The sequence below is a fragment of the Mesoplodon mirus genome, assembly GCF_964341445.2.
Source record: "Mesoplodon mirus genome assembly, chromosome: 10".
Classification (NCBI taxonomy): domain Eukaryota; kingdom Metazoa; phylum Chordata; class Mammalia; order Artiodactyla; family Ziphiidae; genus Mesoplodon; species Mesoplodon mirus.
The window spans coordinates 18,261,221-18,283,421 of record NC_138986.1 but is presented as its reverse complement, the minus strand read 5'-3'; the positions used below and the strand labels follow the sequence as shown (position 1 = coordinate 18,283,421).

The 22,201-nt window shown below is 34.4% G+C and overlaps 1 protein-coding gene across 3 annotated transcripts in view; it reads left to right on the top strand.

Moving 5' to 3' along the window:
* Nucleotides 1–22,201, top strand: part of STXBP5 (syntaxin binding protein 5) — a 164,216-nt gene that overhangs the window by 16,039 nt on the left and 125,976 nt on the right. For all 3 annotated transcript variants that reach the window (XM_082633244.1, XM_082633243.1, XM_082633242.1), the window contains exons 3-4: nt 8,797–8,878; nt 11,959–12,059. In XM_082633244.1, the coding sequence (XP_082489370.1) occupies nt 8,797–8,878; nt 11,959–12,059 (183 nt within the window). The remainder of the gene's footprint in view (nt 1–8,796; nt 8,879–11,958; nt 12,060–22,201) is intronic.

The window sequence follows — 22,201 nt, the reverse complement described above, 5'->3', positions numbered from 1 at the left end:
CTGCTACTTTTAGAAATTTTATTTTTTTGAATAGGTTGTATTATCTTGACCAGCATAAATGTACGATATACTGCCTCTTTTATTTGTTGGCCCCCATTTATTCCTCATAACAGTATAGAATAACAAAGAAATGAAAGCTTTCACATGCTAATTGATTTGTTGTTTACGTTCAGGGTAAATGGTAGAGTTGGTCTGATGCTAAAGTTCACCCTCTTTTCGTTTTAAGGATGCTTTCACCATATTCTTTGACCACACTATGGTGGTATTTAGATTTTAACTTCGTTATTGAAAAATAATGACATTATGGTTCAAGACTTGGGCCATTAAAAATAAAAATCATCCACTGACCTTTTATTCACAGAAAAGTAAGCCAATTCAGAGTAGACACCTTGAAGGCTTACTAGAATACTTAAAGAGTTATGAATTACCCTGTTTGCTAAAAGTCTAAGAATGTACTAAAAGAAGTGGTAACAGAAGTTAGTGGAAACCTTCAGGGTTTCTGATGGATTAAAATTATGCTCTTGGGTTTAGTATTTTTACTGTGGCAGGAAGGAACAATTTACCCTTAAAAATCTTTCTTGGTTTGTTAGCAGAATATCTGCTCAAAGAAAGTTATTTCACAGAATATTACATAATTAAACATGGGATAATTTATTATCATGAACTCACTTATGAGTTCATGAAAAATACAGCTTTCCGTATTCTTATTTTTAAACTTTGCAGGATGTAAGTGTATCTTCAGACACTGCACAGGATATCAAAGTTCTCCAGTTCTTTTCCATTTTATAGGTACTCGAATCTTCTCTTTCTAGGTTGGAAAATTGAAGATGTCACTTCTGTAGTTGTTGGAATAATGCCAGTACTTTCTTTGCCTTTTTTCTTGGTGACAGGAATTAATGAACAGATTCTCTGAGAAGGTACATAATCTTAAAAATCTTAACAGTTTCCTAAGTATATACCACTCTTGATATTACCGCCTTCTTCATAAAAATAGAGGTTGTCAAATATGTGTATAATCAGTGGTAGTGGCAGCAGTGAAACTTGCCTAGGAGTTGTACTTTCAGAACTTATCACTGGCTGGGGTCCCATTGCCTGCTTCTTTTACTATTTTTTATTCTACTAGTCACAGGTGATGCCTGTTGAAGGCAACAAGGAAGTACCAACAGAATTCAATATGATTATATAAAAAAGAAAGAGGAAAACAAAAGAACAGCATGGACATAGAATACTATAAGACAGGCTAAAGCCCAAATGAACTGACGATCGTGAAAGTAATTGGGAAGTGATTTTTCTTTTCAAGCTAAATTCTTGTCTACAAAATGAACACCATTTGGGAGTATCTGTGCACCTATCTGCTCTCTTGCTTTTATATTTCTATTACTAGAGTTTAAGGCTTTTGAGGATAGGGACTATGATTTATATCCCCAATGCATATTAAAGTTCTCAATTAAGAGAAATGAGTGGGTTAAGCAGACATGGTTAAGGAATATTCTGTTGCTTGCTCTCTTTACCTTTTAAGAGCTACAAGATGGGAAATGTGGAGACAAAGTAGAGTCTTTAGTATAAGAAGCTCTGCTTTGTTTCTTCTTTTATTTGCGTTATTATTGCCATCCAAATGGTAATTTTTTTCCTGATAGGCTATAGGGTCTTAAGTGTTTGTGCGATAAGATTTTACAGTGGTATATTTAGGTATGGGTCTTATTTCATTTATCATTCTGGGTACTTCCATCTGAAGACTTTTTTTTTTTAGAAGCTAAGTAAAATACATTTTTGTCCTGTTACTTCTTTGATAACATTTTTTTTTCTCTTATTCGATGTTACCTTTCCTAAAAGTCTTTTATAGTGCATTTTTTTCTTATATTTTCCAAGTTTTTTTAATCTTTTGGCTGTACTTTTTTTTTAGCATGTTCTTAAAACAAATTATAGCAGACATATATGTTCAGCTTACTATCTTGAACCAAAGCATCTTTTCCCTACTTTTTAATACATTGTTTTTTATATTGGAATTTGCTGAAATTTTTTATCTGTATATTTTAAGTATTAATGTGTATTTTACACTATTAGATGGAACATAAATGATCATGATTTATAAAGGAAAAGACATATTTTTCGTGGGATTTTACTTATGTGTTTCTAAAACCATACTATTTCTTTATATGATTGAAGTTTTCATTTATTTAAGAGAACACTGCATTTTCGTTGTTTCTTATCTGTTGAATACTTCCTGTGTTCAAATCTTGAATGAAATTAAAAAGTTTAAAAATTGGGTGCAGGACAGAAAGAAAAAAGCTTAATTGCAAAAATGTTTAAGTCTAGTCTTATTTTGCCCTCTTACTATGCTGCATTTCATTTAGATTGCTAAATAGTTATATTCATTTGTTGCTTATAAAAGATATTTTTAAATCTCAGATAAAAGGGATTTTTAAATTATATTTAAGAATATAATGTTTTAACTTGTTTCATTAGTAGCTACAATCATTTTTGCTTTAAATTCAGTCTTTTTTTTTTGGCTATTTGTTTTCATCCATTCAAACTAATTATTTTTTAAGATACGTTTTATTGAAATATTTGAATATACCATAAAATTCACCCTTTTAAAGTGTACAGTTCAGTGCTTTTCATTATATTCAGAGTTATGCAATCATCAGCACTTTTTAATTTCATAACGTTTTCATTACCACAGTAAGAAACCTTATACCTATTAGCAGTCTGTCCCCATCACCCTCTCTACCCAATCCTTCACAACCACATATCTACTTTCTTTTTCTATAGATTTTATTTAGGACATTTCATATAAATGCAGTCATATAATGTGTAGTCTTTTATGATTGGCTTCTTTTACTTAGTGTGATATTTTCAAGGTTTATCCATATTGTAGTGTGTACTATTTCTTTTTATGGCTGAATATTCCATTGTATAAATCTACTACATATTATTTATCCAATGATCAGTTGATGGACATTTGGATTTTCCTCTTTTTTGGCTATTATGAATAATGCTGCTGTGAACATTTGTGTAGAAGTTTTGTGTATGTATGTTTTCATTTCTCTTATTTTTATCCATAGCAGTGGAATTGCTGAGTCATATGTTAACTCTGTGTATATAATAGAGGAATTACCACTCTATTTTCCAAAGTGGCTGCACCATTTTACATTCCTCCCAGCAATAATTGAGGGTTCTAATTTCTCCACATCCTCACCAAACCTTGTTGTTGTCTTATTACAGCCATACAAGAGGATGTGAAGTGATATTTCATTATGGTTTTGATTTGCATTTCCCTAATGATGTTGAGCATCTTTTCGTATATATTTTGGCCATTTGCATATCTTTGGAGAAATGTCTATTCATTTTTCTTGCCCCATTTTTAAATTAGGTTGTCTTTTTGTTGAGTTGTTAAAGCTCTTTATATATTCTGGATATTAAATCCTTATAAGATATGATTCACAAATGTTTTCTCCCATTCCGTGGATTGTCTTTTCACTTTCTTGATGGTGTCCTTTGAGGCACAAATGCTTTTAATTTTGATTAAGTCCAATTTATCTTTTTTTTTTCTTTGTGGCTTGTGCTTTTGGTCTTATATCTAAGAAACCATGACTTTATCTGAGGTCACAATGATTAACTCGTATGTTTTCCTCTAAGAGTCTTATAGTTTTAGCTCTTACATTTAGATCTCTTCCATTTTGATCTAGCATTTGTATATAGTGTGAGATAGGGATCCAAATTCATTCTTTTTCATGTGGATATCCATTTGTCCCAGTACCATTTGTTGAAAAGACTATTCTTTCTCCATTAAAGTGTCTTGACATCCTTGTCAGAGTCAATTGATCATAAATATTTGTTTCTGGACTCTTAGATTATTCCATTGATCTATATATCTCCCCTTATGCTAATACCACACTGTCTTGATTACTATAACATTGTAGTAAGTTTTGAAATTGGGGAATTGTGAGTCTTCCAACTTTTTTCTTTGTCAAGATTATTTTGCTGTTCTGGGTTCCTTGCATTTCCATGTGAATTTTAGGATCAGCTTGTCAGTTTCTGCAAACAGCTGGGATTCTGATATTGTGTTAATTTTGTAGGTCAGTTTGAATATTGCCATCTTCACAATTATTATGTCTTCTGTTTCATGAGTATAGGATGTCTTTCCATTTACTTAGATCTTGTTTCAACAATGTTTTGTAGTTTTCAGTGCACAAGTCTTGCACTTCTTTGGATAAATTTATTCCTAAGTACTTTATTCTTTGTGGCATTCTTATAAATGGAATTATTTTCTTAATTCCACTTCAGATTGTTTATTGCCAGTGTGTAGAAGTACATTTGATTTTTGTATACTGATATTATGTTCTGTAACCTTGCTGACCTCATTTATTCACTCTAATAGTTTTTTATTTTTTAGTTTATTGTAAATTTTAAGATTTTGAATTTTCCATCTACAAGATCGTGTAGTGATAGTTTTACTTTATTTCTTCCTTTGAAACATGGACACTTTGTATTTCTTTTTCTTGCCTGTTTTCCCTGGCTAGAACGTCCTGTATAATAATGTTAAGTAGAAATGGTAGAAGTGGACATCCTTTTTCCTGAGCTTAGCACAAAAGCATCCAGTCTTTCAGCACTAGTATAATAATGTTAACTGTGGGTTTTTCATATATGGCCTTTGTCAAGTTGAGGAAGTTCCTTTCTCCTTGAGTGCTTTATCATGAAAAGGCATTGGATTTTGTCAAAGGCTTTTTCTGTTGGGATGATCATGTGGTTTTCTTCCTTTATTCTACTAATACAGTGTTTTGATTCTGTTTTTTGAAGCCAAGGTTGTTTACTCATTTTAGTATCTTTTAAACTTTACTAAGAACTGTTCCTCTCACATGGCTATAGTCTCTAAAATGTTTGTTGGCTCATCATTTTACACATGATGATATCTGTAAGGAGACTATTCTAATTCTAGTTGAAATTTTGAGATACAGAACTCCAGATTTTGAGAAAAAAAAACTCCAGCTTTTTGCTTATTCTGCTTGTCCATAGTGCTTCATTATTAAAATAGGTGTTTATTACCATGAACAAACATGAAAAGTGAACCTAGAAAAAAATTTTTGATTGGTTTATTGTTTATGCCTAATTGGTTTTATGGTGTTTACTTCCTACTAAAAGTTACATTTGGTCTAGTTTTATTGTTTTAGACAAGTCTGACTTTAGTGATATTGATTTTAAGTATTTCCTCGTTGTTAATTCTCCAGTTTTAAAGTGACTTAAAATAAGTCAGGAAGTGACATTTACATGTGAAAATTGGCTGTTTGGGCAGTGAGGTTTGATTTGTGTGTGTGTCTGCCTATCTGTGTATGTTCTGGTGTTAGACTATTTGGGTTCAAACCCCAGCATCCTTACTAACTAGCTGTATGGCTTTGACTACTTTATTTAACTTTGTTGTGTACATAGTTTCCTAATTTGTCAAAACAGAGCTTATAATAGAGGGTACTCCTTGTGAGGTAATACATGCATAGTGCTTGACACATTAAGTGTTCAACAAGTCTTAACTACTACGATGATGATGATGTACTTAAAAGCCTCCAAATTCCTCTTTTCTCTCTCTTTCCAACCAAATATATATGTATATATAATAACCATTTAGACAACTGGATGAATGCTTATTTTGATTTTTAATTTATGGTACAGTAGTATAAAATAAAAGATTTTACTGGATCTAGTCTTTGTTTCTGCTTATCTGTCATTACGTATGTCTTCCTGATTATTCTTCATTAACTGGAAGGTTTATTATGTTATTTTTTCCTTAAATATTTCTTTTCCCCTATTGCTTGGCATTAGTAAGTATTAACAGTTTTATTTTAAAATGCAGGGCATTTGGTCCTGTCTAAAACACTCATAAGACATTTGGTCCATGCCAAAAGTTTCTTTAAATTTAGTCCTATCCAAAATGTCCATGAGCATATTTGGTCTATGCAAAATGGTTTTGGACAGGACCCAATATCAAGAACCTTTTGGTGTGGACCAAATGTCTTATGGTTGTTTTAGACAGGACTGAATGTCTGCTCACCCTGAGGATCATGTCTGAATTCAAAGATCATGTCTGTTTTCAATGACTCTGCTCCCAACCAAACAGCCTTGCCTTCTGCAGCTCCTCTTCAGGAGTTCTAATGGTGCTTATCTGGACAAAAACCATGAGTGTAGCTGTGCAGGAAGTATCTGGCCTGTGTCATGGGTCAGATAAATTACTGGTTTACTCAAGAAACAAAGATGACTGGTAGGGTTAGGTAGACATCAAAGCTCTTGATAGGTGAGCAGTAGAAAAATTGAGACTAAAGGTATCTAAGATAGGAAGATTGCAACATTTTTTTTTTTTTTTTTTTTTTTTTTTTTTTTTTTTTTGCGGTATGTGGGCCTCTCACTGTTGTGGCCTCTCCCGTTGCAGAGCACAGGCTCCGGACGCACAGGCTCAGCGGCCATGGCTCACGGGCCCAGCCACTCCGTGGCATGTGGGATCTTCCCGGACCGGGGCACGAACCCGTGTCCCCTGCATCGGCAGGCGGACTCTCAACCACTGCGCCACCAGGGAAGCCCAGTAGCTTACACTTTTAATTAACTTAGTTAATCCTGATCTGGTCAGATAAGAGAAATTTTACTCCATTTATATAAGGTGGGAATATAGAATATGCAAATTGGTGCCAGAAAGAATTTTAACTGGAAAGATTAGAATTACTTAAAAATTAGTAATTTCTTAGACTTACTTAGAAATTAGAAATACTGGCTGAAAGGTGAAGGTCTCTTCTGTCATCTGACAAAAGAAATGGATGAACAGAATGTAGACCTATCTTTGATCTATCAGGGTGTGACGTGGCACTACCAAGTGCCAATAGTAGCAATTTCAAATTTAGCTTCATGTAGTTGCATTTGGGCAATTGATGTAGCAAAAATACTACTACTGATATTAATAATAGTAATAAAAATTTTGAAGTATTTAAAGAGTAGGGTAGTATAGGCTAAACATGTTCAGTTAGTCTACTAGTTTATAAAATAATAGAAGAGTTAATTGCTAGTAATAAAATAAAAGCCATTGTAAATAAATATCACCTAGAAAGACTTCTAGAAATCAAAGGGAAAAACATATACATAGAAAATAGGAATTTAACCTTTTGGTACAATTATTTTTAATTAAGAAGAACCATAGACCTGTTACTTGCTGGGTAAAAATATGAATGAGCACAATAATGAAATTCTTTTACACTTATTATTTTGCTATCTGCTTTGTACCAGTTTTCATTGAAATACTTTTCTATATATATTGTGGCTACCTATACATTCACATTTATTGCATTTTGTTGCTTGTTATGCATTTTTACTGATATATCTTCTCTGTCTGTATGTATTGGCTAGGAATTCATTTAAAATCACCTTCTATCGTGTTTTTTGGTTAATAGTATTCACTAAAATAGAGTGGGCAAAACTCACTTTCATAATATTGCATGTATGGTACAGAATGTCGTTTGTTAGTAAATTCATTATGCTTTGATACTTGCCACATACCCCAGTTTTCATTAATATCTATGTATGTATTTTTCGTTATGTAATATGTTTTTCATGATTTTTCTTTGTCTTTCTAGAACTTATTGTATCTTCCTCCATATAAATCATACACAATATAAAAAAAAAAAAAGAAGAACCATAGGGCATGTACTAATAGAATATAGAAATAGTCTGTTCGTTTGAATGTGACTTTGTATAAAGAGGGCTATAATTTTATTAAATCCCATCAAATTTTATTTTTAGATTTAACTTTTTATTTTCAATTAATATTAACTGGTGAAAATATTAATGTAGCAGTGTGTTAAAATGGCTAACTTATCTCAAGTTTATGAAGGTAAAAAGTGTATAACAATACCTGGCATGTAGTAAGTTCTGTAAGTGTTTGGAGTTTTTTGTTTTTGTTTTTTTACTCAGCATAACTTACCAATTAAGAGTATAGACTCTGGAGCTAGAATGCATATTCAAATTCAATTTCTGCTATACTTTCTAGTTGTATGACTTGGGACCAGTTAATTTCTCTGTGCCTCAGTTTTCTTATCTGTTTATATGGGGGAAATTACATATTCTTCATGGTTGTGAGGATTAAGTGAATTAATATATATGAAAAGTTTACTATAATGCTTAAGATATAGAAAATGCTGTGTTTCCTGTTATATGCAAATTAATGGATATTTACATATTAATCTGTGTTCAAGCGTATTGTAAAAGATTGATACATTCATTGGTGATATAACCTGCCACAATTACAAACATAGTTATGTGGTTCTTCATTATATTTTTAGCTTACACTGTTTAAAAATGACACTACAGGAATGAAAGATGCCAGTAAGAAGATTGTACCTAAAAGCAATATTCTAAAATGACATTTGTCTACTTTTCAGATTTGTTTCTTGACTTCAGCAAAATTGGAAGCGCTACAGATCAACTCCCTTTTCTCTTCTTTTTACTTTAAGGGAAAGAAAAAGACTTGGGCCAGAGTAAAGTATAATACACATATGTAGCTTGGTTTTGTATATTGCTATTTTTAATTGTTTTTTTATAGAAGAGACAGTTGTCTTATTTCTGTTAAACCTGAAATCTCTGAAAATTCTGATTATCAACAGGGACTAGCTGATTAGATTGCTGTGTAATCACCTAACTCTAAATCTCAACCTTAGTAAATAGCTTGTATCAGGTCATTGAAATATTTGAGTCTATTATATAACTTATCAATTGCTATAAAAAAGCTCACACATACCATAAACTCCTTAATGAAATTAATGACAGCTTTGGTCGTCCAGGAGTAGAATGTTATTGCCAACATGACAGTGGAGCTGCAGTAATCCAGCTCCAGTTCCTGATTAATGAGGTTAGTGAATTGCTTTAATCTCATCTGCTTATGTATGAAATAGGGCCACATCCCATCTTTCAGAATTCTTGCACGCAATTATATTTAAATATTTGAACAAAAATGAATTTCTTGTAGGTCAGAGCTAATAGTAATTCACTTTAAGGCATCATCACAGACAGTTACATAAATAATGTAAGATGTTTCTCAAAACAGTGTTGAAAATAGAATGGCATAAGGTAGATCTTTTTGGTACAGTGCACTGCATTTAAATTTTATTTCAAGAATATTGAAAGTTATGTAACATAAAAATCTACATTAAAATTTTTTTCAGAGATTGACCTTATTATAAATAACAAATTGTATTTCTCCAGTGGGTTGTTTTGAAATACATCCAGGAAACCAAAATCCATTAGAAACTGGTTATCGTCCAAAGTTCTTGTTGTGTCACTTACTGGTTGAAATAATTGATGCCTTTCCTTCTGATAGAGTGTAAAGTTTGGAAGGAGCTAGAGATACATCATTTTATTAGCAGAGTAAACAGTGTGTTTGCATGTTTTAAAAAAGTATGAGCAGCTCTGACAGGAGATGTTTACTGCAAGTAGTGACAGGAAGGAGAAGCTAGAAGGAAAAAAGCTAGAAGCTAGAAAATCTAGAAGAAAAAATACTCTAGAAAAGATTCTGCTACACTTAGATGTGAGGATAGTTTGTGGGCATTCTTTCTGCCCCTAAGTCCTTGGGTTTCATGGAATAAATTTCTAGATGTATATGAGAGAAAAAAAATACTTGATACTTTCGGCTTTTGATAAATCTTTTCTTCATATCAGAGGATTTAAGAGAGGCAGTATTGATGTAAAGAGTTAAAGAGGGTAATATCAAAATTTTAGTAAAACTATAATCCAAATGATATGCAATCATGTAGGTTTTTCAGGGTCAGAGGAAGTGTTTAAAAACTTCAGTATTCTGCGTAGGGCTGAAGAATAGGCATCGTAAAATGTTAAAATACACATAAAAATATCACAGTGTAGAAAGTTGTTGAATTCATATGTGAGATTATTTTTCCTATTTTTTTTAAAAAAATTATTATGAAATAATTAGACTGGCAATTAGTTTCAGAATAGAGAGGTCCTATGTACCCTTCCCCCATTTCCCCCAATAGTAACATTTTATGTAACAATAGTAAAATATTAAACCAGGAGAAAGACATCAATACAATACTCTTAACTAGACTACAGACCTTATTTGCATTTCACCACCAGTTTCTACATGCACTCATTGTGTGTATGTGTGTATAGTTTCATGCAGTTTTATTCCCTGCATACATTTCGTGTAATGACCAGCAGGAACAAGACTACAGATCAGTCCCATCACCGTGAAGGCATGCCCTCAGGCTACCCCTTTATAATTAATTGCGCCCCCTCCTGCTCTCAGTCCCTAATCCCTGGCAACCACTAACCTATTCTCCATCTTTATACTTGTGTTGAGATTTTTTTTTTTTAAGCAGTATGAGCCAATGTAAATAACACATTGCAAATAGAATAATTATACGCCTAAATTTTAGAAATCTTAACTAGTTGATGCTCTCATTATTCATAACACAAGCTGCTTTTCTATAGAATTTATCATAAAGTTCTTTGATATGACTGTTATTTTACATGCTTAAATGTTACATTTTAAAGTACTTAAAAATGACAGTTTTAAAAAATACTTAGCAGGATATGAATATTTACATGGTGATGGCTATGGGAATCTGACAATTGGGAGTAGCTGTTTGCTTTCAGTTTTGGAAAGCCACATGTAGGTAGGTGAGCCACCGTAGGCAGTCAGCTGTGATTGCCATTTTGCTTCCACATCTTCTCTTCTTCCTTGAAATACAAAGATGGGGCAAACAGCTTGAGAAAGAAGATGACCTGGTCTGAAACTGGTGGAAGTAAGAATGAAAAGTACAAATCTTTGATACTCTGAATCCTTTTAGTTTCTCTGCTTCAAAGTGATAGAGATAAGAGGATGCTTTCTAGTGAAAGGAAGAGTATGTGGGCTTCCTGTATTTCTGTTTTCCAATAGTCATGCTGTAGCAATAGGAGTTACACAGTAGAGTAGCCCTCATAGAATTTCAAATTGGAAAGCACTTGGAGAGATCATTTAATGTAAATCTTGTCTTCAGAGCTATTTTAGTTCTCTTAGATAAATGAGAAACTCTCCTACTTAAAACAGGGAAATTTTAAGATTTCTCATAATAACCTAAAGGACTGGAATTGCAAATCTTTTTTGAAATGAAAGTTCTTCGTGTTGCATCTTTTGCCTTATTCTCTCAGTGTAGATGAGGAGTATCTTCCTCTTTTCAGGAAAAACATTCATATGTCTTAATAAATCAGCCTTAGCCTATAGATTCTTAATCCTATTCACACATCAGAATCACCTCTGGAGATTTTAAAAAATACACCTGCAATGGTCCTTGCTCTGAAATTTCTGATTTGTCAGGTCTGGGGTGAGACTGAGCCCCTTGCATGATTCTCACATACTGCCAAAGGTTTTCTTTTCCAGGCTTAATAGTATTTAATAGTATCAGCTGTTTTAACTTTCTAAATTAGTCAGATTTTTCAGCCCTTTGGACATTGAAATTATACAGTGCTGAATGCGATTTTTGTTTTCCATATCATTCTAGTAGTAGAATTATGATCCAAGCAGAGTACATTCATAAGAATTTGTCTTAAGCCAAATAAAATGGGAAGGTTACTTCATATCATATAGTCAAGGAAGGATGAACTATAGGGACCAAGTAACTTATAGTCTGACTTCTAATTTTACATAGCTAGTTATCAACTATAACTATATCCAACTAGATCCTAGTACACTTTTAGTTTATAAGGTATTAAATTATACTTTAAATTGTTGAAGTTGAAACATTTTTATACATACATATACACATAATACACTCTTTTACATCTGCTGTTTAGAATTTGGGTGAGGCAAATGTTTCTCAGAACTAAATCTATTGGCAGAGAGTTTTGAAATTTGGGAAGATTGTTTTGGTAGGTCTTTAGTAGCATTAATGTCTGTAAATGTATTCTATATAAAATATATTACACTTTATTTTTAAGGGAGCTCTTGTGAGTGCCTTGGCTGATGACACCTTACATTTATGGAATTTACGTCAAAAGAGACCTGCCATACTACATTCACTTAAATTTTGCAGAGAAAGGTAAGAATTTTCTCAGTTATTATATATATATATATATATATATATATATATGTTATTTGCTATTCATTTTTTAAATTTTCCTTTGAATTTTATTCTTTAATTTCATTTGTTTGTGATGGATTTTATGCACAATCTAAAAACTAATTCAAAAACTTCAAAGCATATATGATAAAAAGCAAGTTTCCTTCCTTTCCAGACCCATCTTCCTCTCCAGAGGTACCCACATAAATTTCTTTTGTGTCCTTCTAGAAATACAGTCTGTATACATAAGCAAAAATCTCTCCGTATAGCTATTTTATTTGCATAAAAGGGAAGGCATTACATATTCTTTCTGTAACTTGTGTTCACTTAGCAATATATCTGATAGGTCGTTTCATATTGGTATATTTATATCTTCTTTAGTCATTTTCATAACTGCACGATATTTCATTGTATCGAAATGCCATATTTTATTCAGTCAGACTTCATCAATTGACTGGACATTTGATATATCCAGGACTGGATTTGATATAAATGGACACATATCATTTTCAGTCTGCTGTTCATTATGCTTTGTGATGTTACATACATTTCTTTGTCCACTTACGCAAGTATATCTGTAAGATAAATTTGTAGACGTGGAACGACTTGATCAAAGAAATCTCTCACATGACCTGAGTTTTGTGCTTTGATTGGAAAGGCCATTTTCACTCCAATTTTATTAAACGTTCTCCCATACTTTTTATAGTGCTCTTATAGCTGCATTTTTATGCTTCAACTTTGATTCATATGGAACTTATTTTGGCATGAACTAAGGAATATAGTCCCCCCTCCCCCACTGCTTATGAGATATATTTTTGGTGTGTGTTAAGGTTAAGAAATCTGGGTCTAGCTAGTATCTAAATGCAGTGGAGTTAGTGTCAGGCCATGCCTGTGGGAAGGCAGGCATTAGACTGCCCAATCCATGTCCAAGGATCAGGCCATGTCTCTGTTTTGATAAATATCATCCATTCAGGTTGTATAAACTGATCAGTCTGTTTGTGAGCCTGGGCTTCTGCCCACAGTGGCTTTCCAAAGTAGGCAAGCTAAAGAGGCTGCTGGGAATATAGCAATCCAGACTTTTCTGGCCAACGCCAGGGCATGTCTACATTGTATGCCAGGCCAGAGCTGGCAGGGGGTCAGTAGCAAAGTAGCTATTGGGCTACATCTTGTCTGGGAAGATAAATCATCTAAGTGGCTTGAAATCATGGTTCTACTTCTAGGAGAAGTAGAAGGAGGGGTTAATGGAAGGAGGGAGGGATGAGATAGGGGAGGAAAAGCAAGCAAAAAGTCAAGGTTCATTCTTTTCTGCCTGATGGGAGTAAGGCTATCTCAACTTGCTGGACAGAGTTTCTTTGTCTGTTTGCCAGTGGAGTCTCAAGGGGAGCCCTCCATCAGCCTCAAATGCCATAGGGCTGGTGGAAATAGTGGTGGGCATCTTAGTCCCAGTACATATCTTCTTGCTGTCAGTCTCATACTGGAAAGGGAGGTGTAGATCTAGCAGAGTTGTTGTGAACCTGGTGCATTTTTACCCACCAGAGGGCATTTGACAATGTCTGGAGACATTTTTTATACAGTTGGAGGTGGGCAAGCAGTGCTAATGGCATCTAGAAGATTAAACCAGGGCTACTGTCAAATATGTTACAAATCGCAAGACAGCTCCCCATCCCATAACAAAGAATTATCTGGTCCAAAATATCAATAGTGTCAAAGTTAAGAAAACCTGTGCTCTGGCACATGAAAGTGGTGTCATTTGATTGGTGTAGTGCTGTAGAAGTTCTCTTAAACCACCATCCACTGAAGGGTTTCTTCCAGGATGTAGAATTCTAGTAGAAGAATATTTCTGATAACTCATTCTCCGGTGGCATGCCCATATTCCTCATTGAGACACAGGAATGTGGCAATATGTGGTCCAAGTTCACAAACATACACTGCAGGTTATCATGGTAATCTTCCAGAAGGACCATACCTCAAGGAGTTCCAGAGCGGTCAGAGTCCCATGATTGTCTGGTACATGGTAAGTCTCCTCTAAGGATGGTCTCCAAGAAATTCTGATAAATGTGGATAAGGAACAGTAAGCTAGTCTCTGAGGTACCTGTAGGCACATATCTTGACAGACAGAAGGCATCTTTGTGTGAAATACAAAAAAGTAGTCCTTCTTGGTGGATGCAGCTTCAGAGTCCACCACTCCCCTCCTTGGTTGAGTGCTGTTATTCAGGGCACAGCCTGTACAATTGTATGAGGTGATCCTAAAAGTTACAAATGAAATGAACTGATGGAGTTCCCAGTTTTGCGTTCTGTAATACACTTTACCCACCTCACCAGCAGAAACTAGTTGATTCTGTTCAAAGTTGAGCTTCTCCTCGGCCTTTATTAGGACAACAAGAAACAAGAAACTGTAGCGTGAGTAACTTGGTCCTTGAATATCTTCTTTGGATGAAATCCTCTAGGATGGCTACAAACTTGTATGGCAGCTTTTGTACTTGCATGCTAAGAAATGGGCCTGATGCCTCATGGATGAACCTTGTTATGTTCTCTCAAGACTAAAGTTCAGATTTCCTCAAATGGCAAAAAGGAAAGAGGTGGCATTTGGGAGGAGCCTACTTTTCCTCGGCACCTGGTTACAGGTTGGGAGGGGAAGGCATAGTAGAGGCTTTCCCCCAGCTCTAGCAACCTGCCTATGGTGGCAAGGCTTATTCTGCCCCTCACCCTGAGCTCTCTGTCATTCATGACTTTTCCTAATGCCCTGTAATCAATACTATGATGGAAGCCTTCTGTTGGAGCAGCTGCCCCAGGCAGGGGAGGGATAGAAGCCTGTCACTTCCTGCCCATCCTTCCATCTCTCTCATTTGTAGAAATCCATTCTTTTCTTTACACAACTGCCTTGCATTCAGTTTTTATATCTGTATCAGGATAGTCTGGTGTTACGCTGTGGTAACAAAATACTCAAAATCTGAAAGACTTAAAAGAGCAACAGTTTATTTTTACTTATGCTGTATGTTCTTTGTGGATTTGCTGGAACTCTCTTCCTTTTCGTTATCAGTTTTATTCCAGAATCTTGGCTGAGGAACAGCCAGTCTTTACAATATTACCAGTCACTGTAGCAGAGAGAAAAAGAATATGGTGAAGCATGTTTTGGCTCTTAAAGCTTCTGCCTGGAAGTGATACTATCTCTTCCACTCTCATTTCTTGGCCCAGAGCAAGTCACATGGCCATCCCTAGTTTTACTCATCTAACCAAGAAGAAAGAGAGCTAGAATATTTATGAATACTTGTAATAACTACCACACAGCTTATTTTTATTGTTGACTTTGAAGTACAATAAGCAATAGCCTAGTTAGTTTCCCCCTCATTTCACAATGGATTTGGGCTAACTTAATAGTTAAGTTACTCTATTTCATTTTTATGCTATTTGCATTTTTATTTCCGAAACTAGGAAAGGGAGGAGAAATATGAAAATTTTATAAGCCAGTTTTATTACATTCTGAACAATTGTTAAATAATTCAAAGTTTTTATTGTAATAGTGTCTTATTTTAATAACTAGTTAAATTCTCTTATTTTAGTAGAAATTAACATAAATAGAAATTGTAATGATTTAAACTGTATTTTTTCATAATGTAGATTTTTTCTGGTTTTAAAAAAATTGTGCTATAATATACATAACAAAGTTTACTCTCTTAACCATTTTTAAGTGCACAGTTCAGTAGTGTTCACACTGTTATGCAACCATGTGATGTGGATATTTTGACAGAATTTCACTTTTATGGTTTTTAAGAAAAAAATATAGAAATTTGGGGTCTCAAGTCTTGGCTTAACTACATGAACTTAGACGTTACTTCACTGCTTTGTGTGTTGGTTTTGGTAGAAGCTGTGAATTTGACAAGTAAAACTCTATCTGGCAGTTGCCTTATCAGAATATGTTCCATTTAGCTTCTATGTTTTTTTTTTCCTTGAAAGGAAGTTTAATTGGAGGAAGTTGTGGGTTTATAAGCAACTACAACTGTCAGCTCATCTTTCTTCATCACCTTGAATTAGCATGACCAATATTCTTATCCATGTTAAATTTTTGCATAATAGTTTTTAAATAAGAATAAACTATATATCTGGGCTTTCTTATTTAGGACTTACTATTCCCTAAGTGAAATTTCAGAGGATAGAATCTTTTCTCCATAAATATATTAGACCCCTAAGTTGCTGAGTCTGTATATTGAAACCAATACATTTCTGTTAAAAGTATGTTTTCTTTTATTCTAACACTCTGATATACAGTTTATTTACTCTGACTTAAGCTTTTTCATTTGATGATAGATACAACTATTGGTTTAGGGAATAAAATAAGCATGCATGCACTCTAAACTAATGGTTAGGAAAACACAGTATTATATGGATTAATAATCCATTAATAATCAAAATTTCATCTTAACAATTATCAATGGAGCATCAATGTCCAAAGTCCTCTAAAGGGGAAAAAGAAAAACATAAAAGGAGTAATCCATCCAGATAACACAGCAGTTGGGAGAGTTGGTGCTTATAAGGTACTTAAGGAACTGACTGCTGCCGTAGCATCAGATTTTCTTAGTAGCATAAATAAAATAATGTAGAAACAAAGACTAATTTGTCTCATTATATTCTTATTATGATACTACCTAAATACTGTGTTTTGCATGTTTATGAGGCTTACAATTTGCTTAGTCTGCACAAGAACAGGGCATAGCTGTAAAAGAGAATTTAGCTAGATATCGGCCCTCAAAAAGTCTACACAGGTCTTCCAAAGATTTTGAATTAATTCATTCATGTATTTAACAAGAAAAAAATCATAATCTTGGAACAGATTCTACACCTAGAATTACAGTTTTTGTGGTAATGGCAAAATGTTTTTCTCTGAAAGCAGGTTAATGAAAAGTATACAAGCATTAGAAATGAGAACGATTTGGTGAGAGGAAATTCAGGACTGGAACAAAGGAATGGGATGATATCCAGGCTTGTTAGGAAGGCAGGCAGAGGGGTCTACTACTCCAGACTAATTCTAATCCACAAAAAGAGTTGCTTGTTGATATGGAAATGATGAGTCACCTTGGGAATTTTAAGTGTAGAGAACCACATACTGAGACAAAATTTAAAAGGCAAACAAACATTCTCAGGGTTCAGAGAAAAAACTGCTTTGATTTGATGGCCTTGAGACTGTGAAAATCAGGAAATGTTGGATAACTTCCTAGAGTAAATTAATAACTAAGAAATCCTGACAGGGGAATTAGAGACAGTCAAAGAGACTGGCCTAGTTGCACAAGGGCTTTATAATGTACTCAGGTATAAAAAGATATGGAAGGAGGAGATACCTGTAACAAATACCTAAAGATGTAGAAATCACTTCGGAATTGGGCAGTGAGCAGAGGAAACATGATAGAGAAGCCTAAATTGTTTTGACAGGCTGTTTGCAGGACTCTGGACTTGGAGGCTGCTGCCAGAGAGAGCTCAGAAGGAAGAGAGGAACATGATTTTGGAAACTGGAGGAAGTTCCTTGTTATATAGTGGCAGGAAGCTTAAAAGAAGTGTCTCTTGCACAGTGTTTAAGTGTTAACTTGTATATTTAGCTGAGGAGATTTCCAAGGAAAGGCTTGGAGGTATAATCTGACTTTATACTTTATAGTAAAATGCTTTATAGTAAAGCATTTATAGTAAAATGCAAGAGGAGAGAAATAAATTGATGGAAGAATCATTAAATGAACCAGGACTTGATGATTTGGGAAATTCTTACCCTGATCTATATGGCAAAAGAGAGATTGCTTCTGAAAGTGTGGCATAGGGAAAAACAAGAGGGTGTGGCTGACCAACTTTTCACTAAAAATCTTCTATAGACCAAAAGGTCAAAGTATTTAATCACATAAAAGGCTCTTTTAAGATATTGAGAATGCCCTACAGATCTTCTCAACCAAATAGCCTGTAGGAAGTTTGAGTATCATCCCTCAGGCCTCTCAGCAGCAGCCCAGATAGGGAAAGTGTTATCTCCAAAAGATGTGTGGGTGTGACTTTTGCTAATGCAGAAGACCCAGTGAAATGTGTTCAAGACCCACAAGTTTCTTGAGAAAGTTGTACAGCAGAAACATTGCCAGCTGGGACTTAAAGAAACAGAGTACAATGTGAAAGGAGGCTGTATCCGGAATCAGGCCCATAAAAGTACTCAGCTGTAAACAGTTGCTGTCTTTCATGAAAAAGGATGATTAACAGGGCAGAACTGAGAGCCACAGAGGCTTATACCCAGGCCTTGAAGCTAATGAAGACAAATCCAACATTTGCCCACCTGGATTTCAAAACTGTTATGGAGTCCTTTTTACCTTCCACTTTTTTTCATTTTGAACAGGAATTTCTACAGTTGTTATCCTACACCTGTCCAACCATTGAATGCTTGGAGTGTTGGGGGCAGATAATCTGTCTCTTCAGTTTCATAGGTCCACGGATGGAGTGGAATTTTGCCCAAGATCTATCTATACTGAATGGTAACATGCAGGACCCTCATCTGCACAAATTTAGATGTTGAGATTTGGGATTTTTGAGCTGAGATTTTGGACTTGAATTAATGTTGTGATTGGTTGAGACTTTGGGAATATTGAGATGGGTGAATGGAGGGATTGAATCTTTGGAGGGTAAAGGGAAGACTATTAGAGGCAGAATTCTAAGATGGTCCCCAAGATTCCTACCCCCTGGTAAACACACATCTTCTCCTAAGTATTCAATTCTAATCAAGGTGCTGCTGTGGAGGGATTTTGCAGATGTAATTGAGATCCCAAATCAGGTGACCTTCATAGAGGGAATGTATCTAATTGGTTTTAGACTTGTATTATCTGACTTAAAATGGCAGCAAGTACATGGAATTGCCCTGCTTGGTTTGGCTTATCTCTGGAAGTCAGTATGGTTTAAGTGTCTCCCAAAGTATCAATATATGGGTTACTTGGGTAAGATACGGGCACTCTAATGAACATCTAACTAATATTAGGAGGAAGTGGACTGAAGAGTGCATGGTAGGTAGATAAACAACCAATGTCCACTGTACTTTTCACTGCCTTCAAAATGAAGTTGAAACTTAAATATTTAGCATTCCCTAAAAGATCTTGCAAGATCTGTGACTCTTCTTTTTAATCACCATAATTTTATTTCACTATATTTCTCCCTCTCTTTATGATTGTAGTCCAGACACCCTGACTTTTCAGTTTTTTAATGAACCATCCTCTCTCCTGCTTATTTGTATGAGCTGACCTCCCTGCTCAAGACACTTAGGATTCTCTTTTCATGGCTAGCTAATGCCTGTTCATCTTTGAAGTCTTGTCATTTCCTTTACAGGTTTTTCTGTAAATTCCCAAGACTAGGTTTTGTATTACCCCATAGTATGGTGTTCTTTCCCTAAAATAGCATATACCATTCTTACTCTTATTGCCTTGGTTTCTTGATTATCTTCTCGATTAAAAAATAAATTGTAAGTATTTTCCTTATTTTATTCTCAGCAGCAGCAGTCTCGATGCCTGACGTCTAGTAAATGCTCAATAAAAAATGTTTGATTGGTACCACATTGCCATTGCAGAAACAGTGGGGAATCTCTTTTTTTCTAGAAGGCATGATCCTCCACAGACTGTGTTAATTACCTGGGAGATAGGTTCTAAGAGGGAGGGTCTTCAAACAGCAAAAACAACAAGAGTATTTGCTCCAAGCTAACTTTATATATAATCTTTATTCCTCTCACTAATCCAAAACTGGCTAGGATGTTTGATTACCCTTGGAGTGCTATTTTGTCTTTGGCTCATAGCAGAGCTTTTAAATTTTTTCTTTTTTTGTAAAAAGAGTGAGATGGGAGAATAGATCTTTGAGCAGTGTATTTCTTTTTCCTAAACCAGCATGCCTGTGAGGTACAGCAGACTTCCATCTGTAATAACTTGGCAGGGATTTTCAAAATGAAAGTGAAAATTTTATTTTTCATTTTCCTGCCTTACTGTATTAGCAAGAATTTCCAGAACAGTGTTCAATGATATTGTTGATAGCAAGTATCTTTTTCTTTGTAATAATTTTAATAATACTGCTTCTACGGTTTTACTGTTAAGCATAATATAGGATGTAGATTTAAGATAGAATTATTCCCCCTACGAGTTGGTGGTCAATTATGGAAGTTAAATTTTAATTGAATGCCTTTATAACATCTTTTTAGATTATCATGTGATTTTTCACTTCCCTTTTCCATATTGATTTAATCTATGACATTAATAGATTTCCTAACACTAAGCATTCTTGTATGCCTGTGAAATTTTTTGAATAAAGTTGAAATTTATTTTATATTGTTAAATATGATTGTCAGTATATTCTTCAGGGTTTTTACTTCTGTTCGTGAGGTTGACAATAACAGGAAAAAGTTATATTCCAATTTTGGTATCAGGGCATCCTTCCCTCATATTAAAGAATTGAGTAACCTTTCTGTCTGTCTTTCTTTCCTCCCTCCCTTCCTTCCTGTTCTAGGTCAGAGAAATTAATAGAGGAATTATTTATTTTCTGAATATTTTCAGAGTATACTTAAACTTTTAAGGGCTAGAAATTTTTTTGTATATACTTTAAATATGTTCAGTTTCATTTATGGTTATTGATCCTTTTTGTTTTCCTCTTTCTTGAAAAAATTTCATGATTCAGAGTATGATGAATTTCATTAAGATGAGAAGCTTGTATCCCACTGTATTCTTGTGTGCTTAAATTTACTTTTGTATTTTCTATATTCCCTTTCTCACTTTGTATTAACATATTTCTAATATGATTTATCAGAAGTTGTTCTATTTCACTGTCTTCCAAATGAAGTAGTTTGTGGGTTTATTAATTTTATTCTTACCTCTTATTGATACCTAATTTGTTGATTTTTATCTATCCTTCTCTTCAGTCTAACTTAAAGTTAAAATTTATTTATTGTAATTTGCTTAAAAATAAAAATACTTTAGGGCAATGGGGTGAATATGATAGAGACAGTGATAAGATAAAGGCAGAGGATGGAGATTTCAGCCCAAGAATTGTAGGGATCTTTTGGGAGGAGAAGACAGGAGAAAACAGAACAATGGGGAGAGAAGTAGTGATCAGAGGCATAAGTGAAGAAAGTTTTGTGGAGCTAAAATATCTTTAGGTTGAAAGGTCTAACTTCTGACATAACCAATAAAATTAGAAATACCTTTTTGAGCTATATTCTAACATTGTCAGCTATGAAAGAACTCAAAAAATATAACATTTATCTGACACTAAGCCCCCCGCAATACTCATTCTTTCAGACTTTGTTAGGAAGCTGTAAAGTTAGATGTGTCTTAGAAGTGTAAGAGTAACTGCTAAGATGGAAAATATATAATATTAAAACCATTAGAGGGCTTCCCTAGTGGTGCAGTGGTTGAGAGTCCGCCTGCCGATGCAGGGGACATGGGTTCGTGCCCTGGTCCGGGAAGATCCCACATGCTGCGGAGTGGCTGGGCCTGCGAGCCATGGCCACTGAGCTTGCGCGTCTGGAGCCTGTGCTCCGCAACGGGAGAGGCCACAGCAGTGAGAGGCCCGCGTACCGCAAAAAAAAAAAAAAAAAAAAAAAAACATTAGAGAAGGAAATGAAGAAAATAAATAAGGGTCAGGAAAAGAGATAAAATGATAGAAAGAAAAAAGATGTTTAAATAAGGTTAAAGGCTTAGTTCAACTATGTCAGTAATGAAAATCATTGTAAATATACTAAAATCATCTAACATTTTGAGATTGGATGAAAAAACAACAAAGTACATCTATTAAACTGTTTATAAAAGATATACATAAAGCATAACTACACAAAGTTTGAAAGTAAATGGAAGGAAAAGGGAAAAAAAGCACAGATCATGCAACAAAGGTTACAGTGTTCCTAGAAATAACACTAGCAAAAATGTATACGATCTGTGTGGAAAAAATACTAAAACTTTATTGAAGGAATAAAGGAAGATTTAAACAAATGGAGAGCTTCAAAGGAAGGAATACTCAAGTTTTAAAATGTCACTCCTCTCCAAATCTATAAATTCAGTAGTATTTCAATCTAAATTTTAACACCATTGTTCATTGGACTTATTAAGCTGATCTAAAATTCATTTGGAAATAAGCTGATC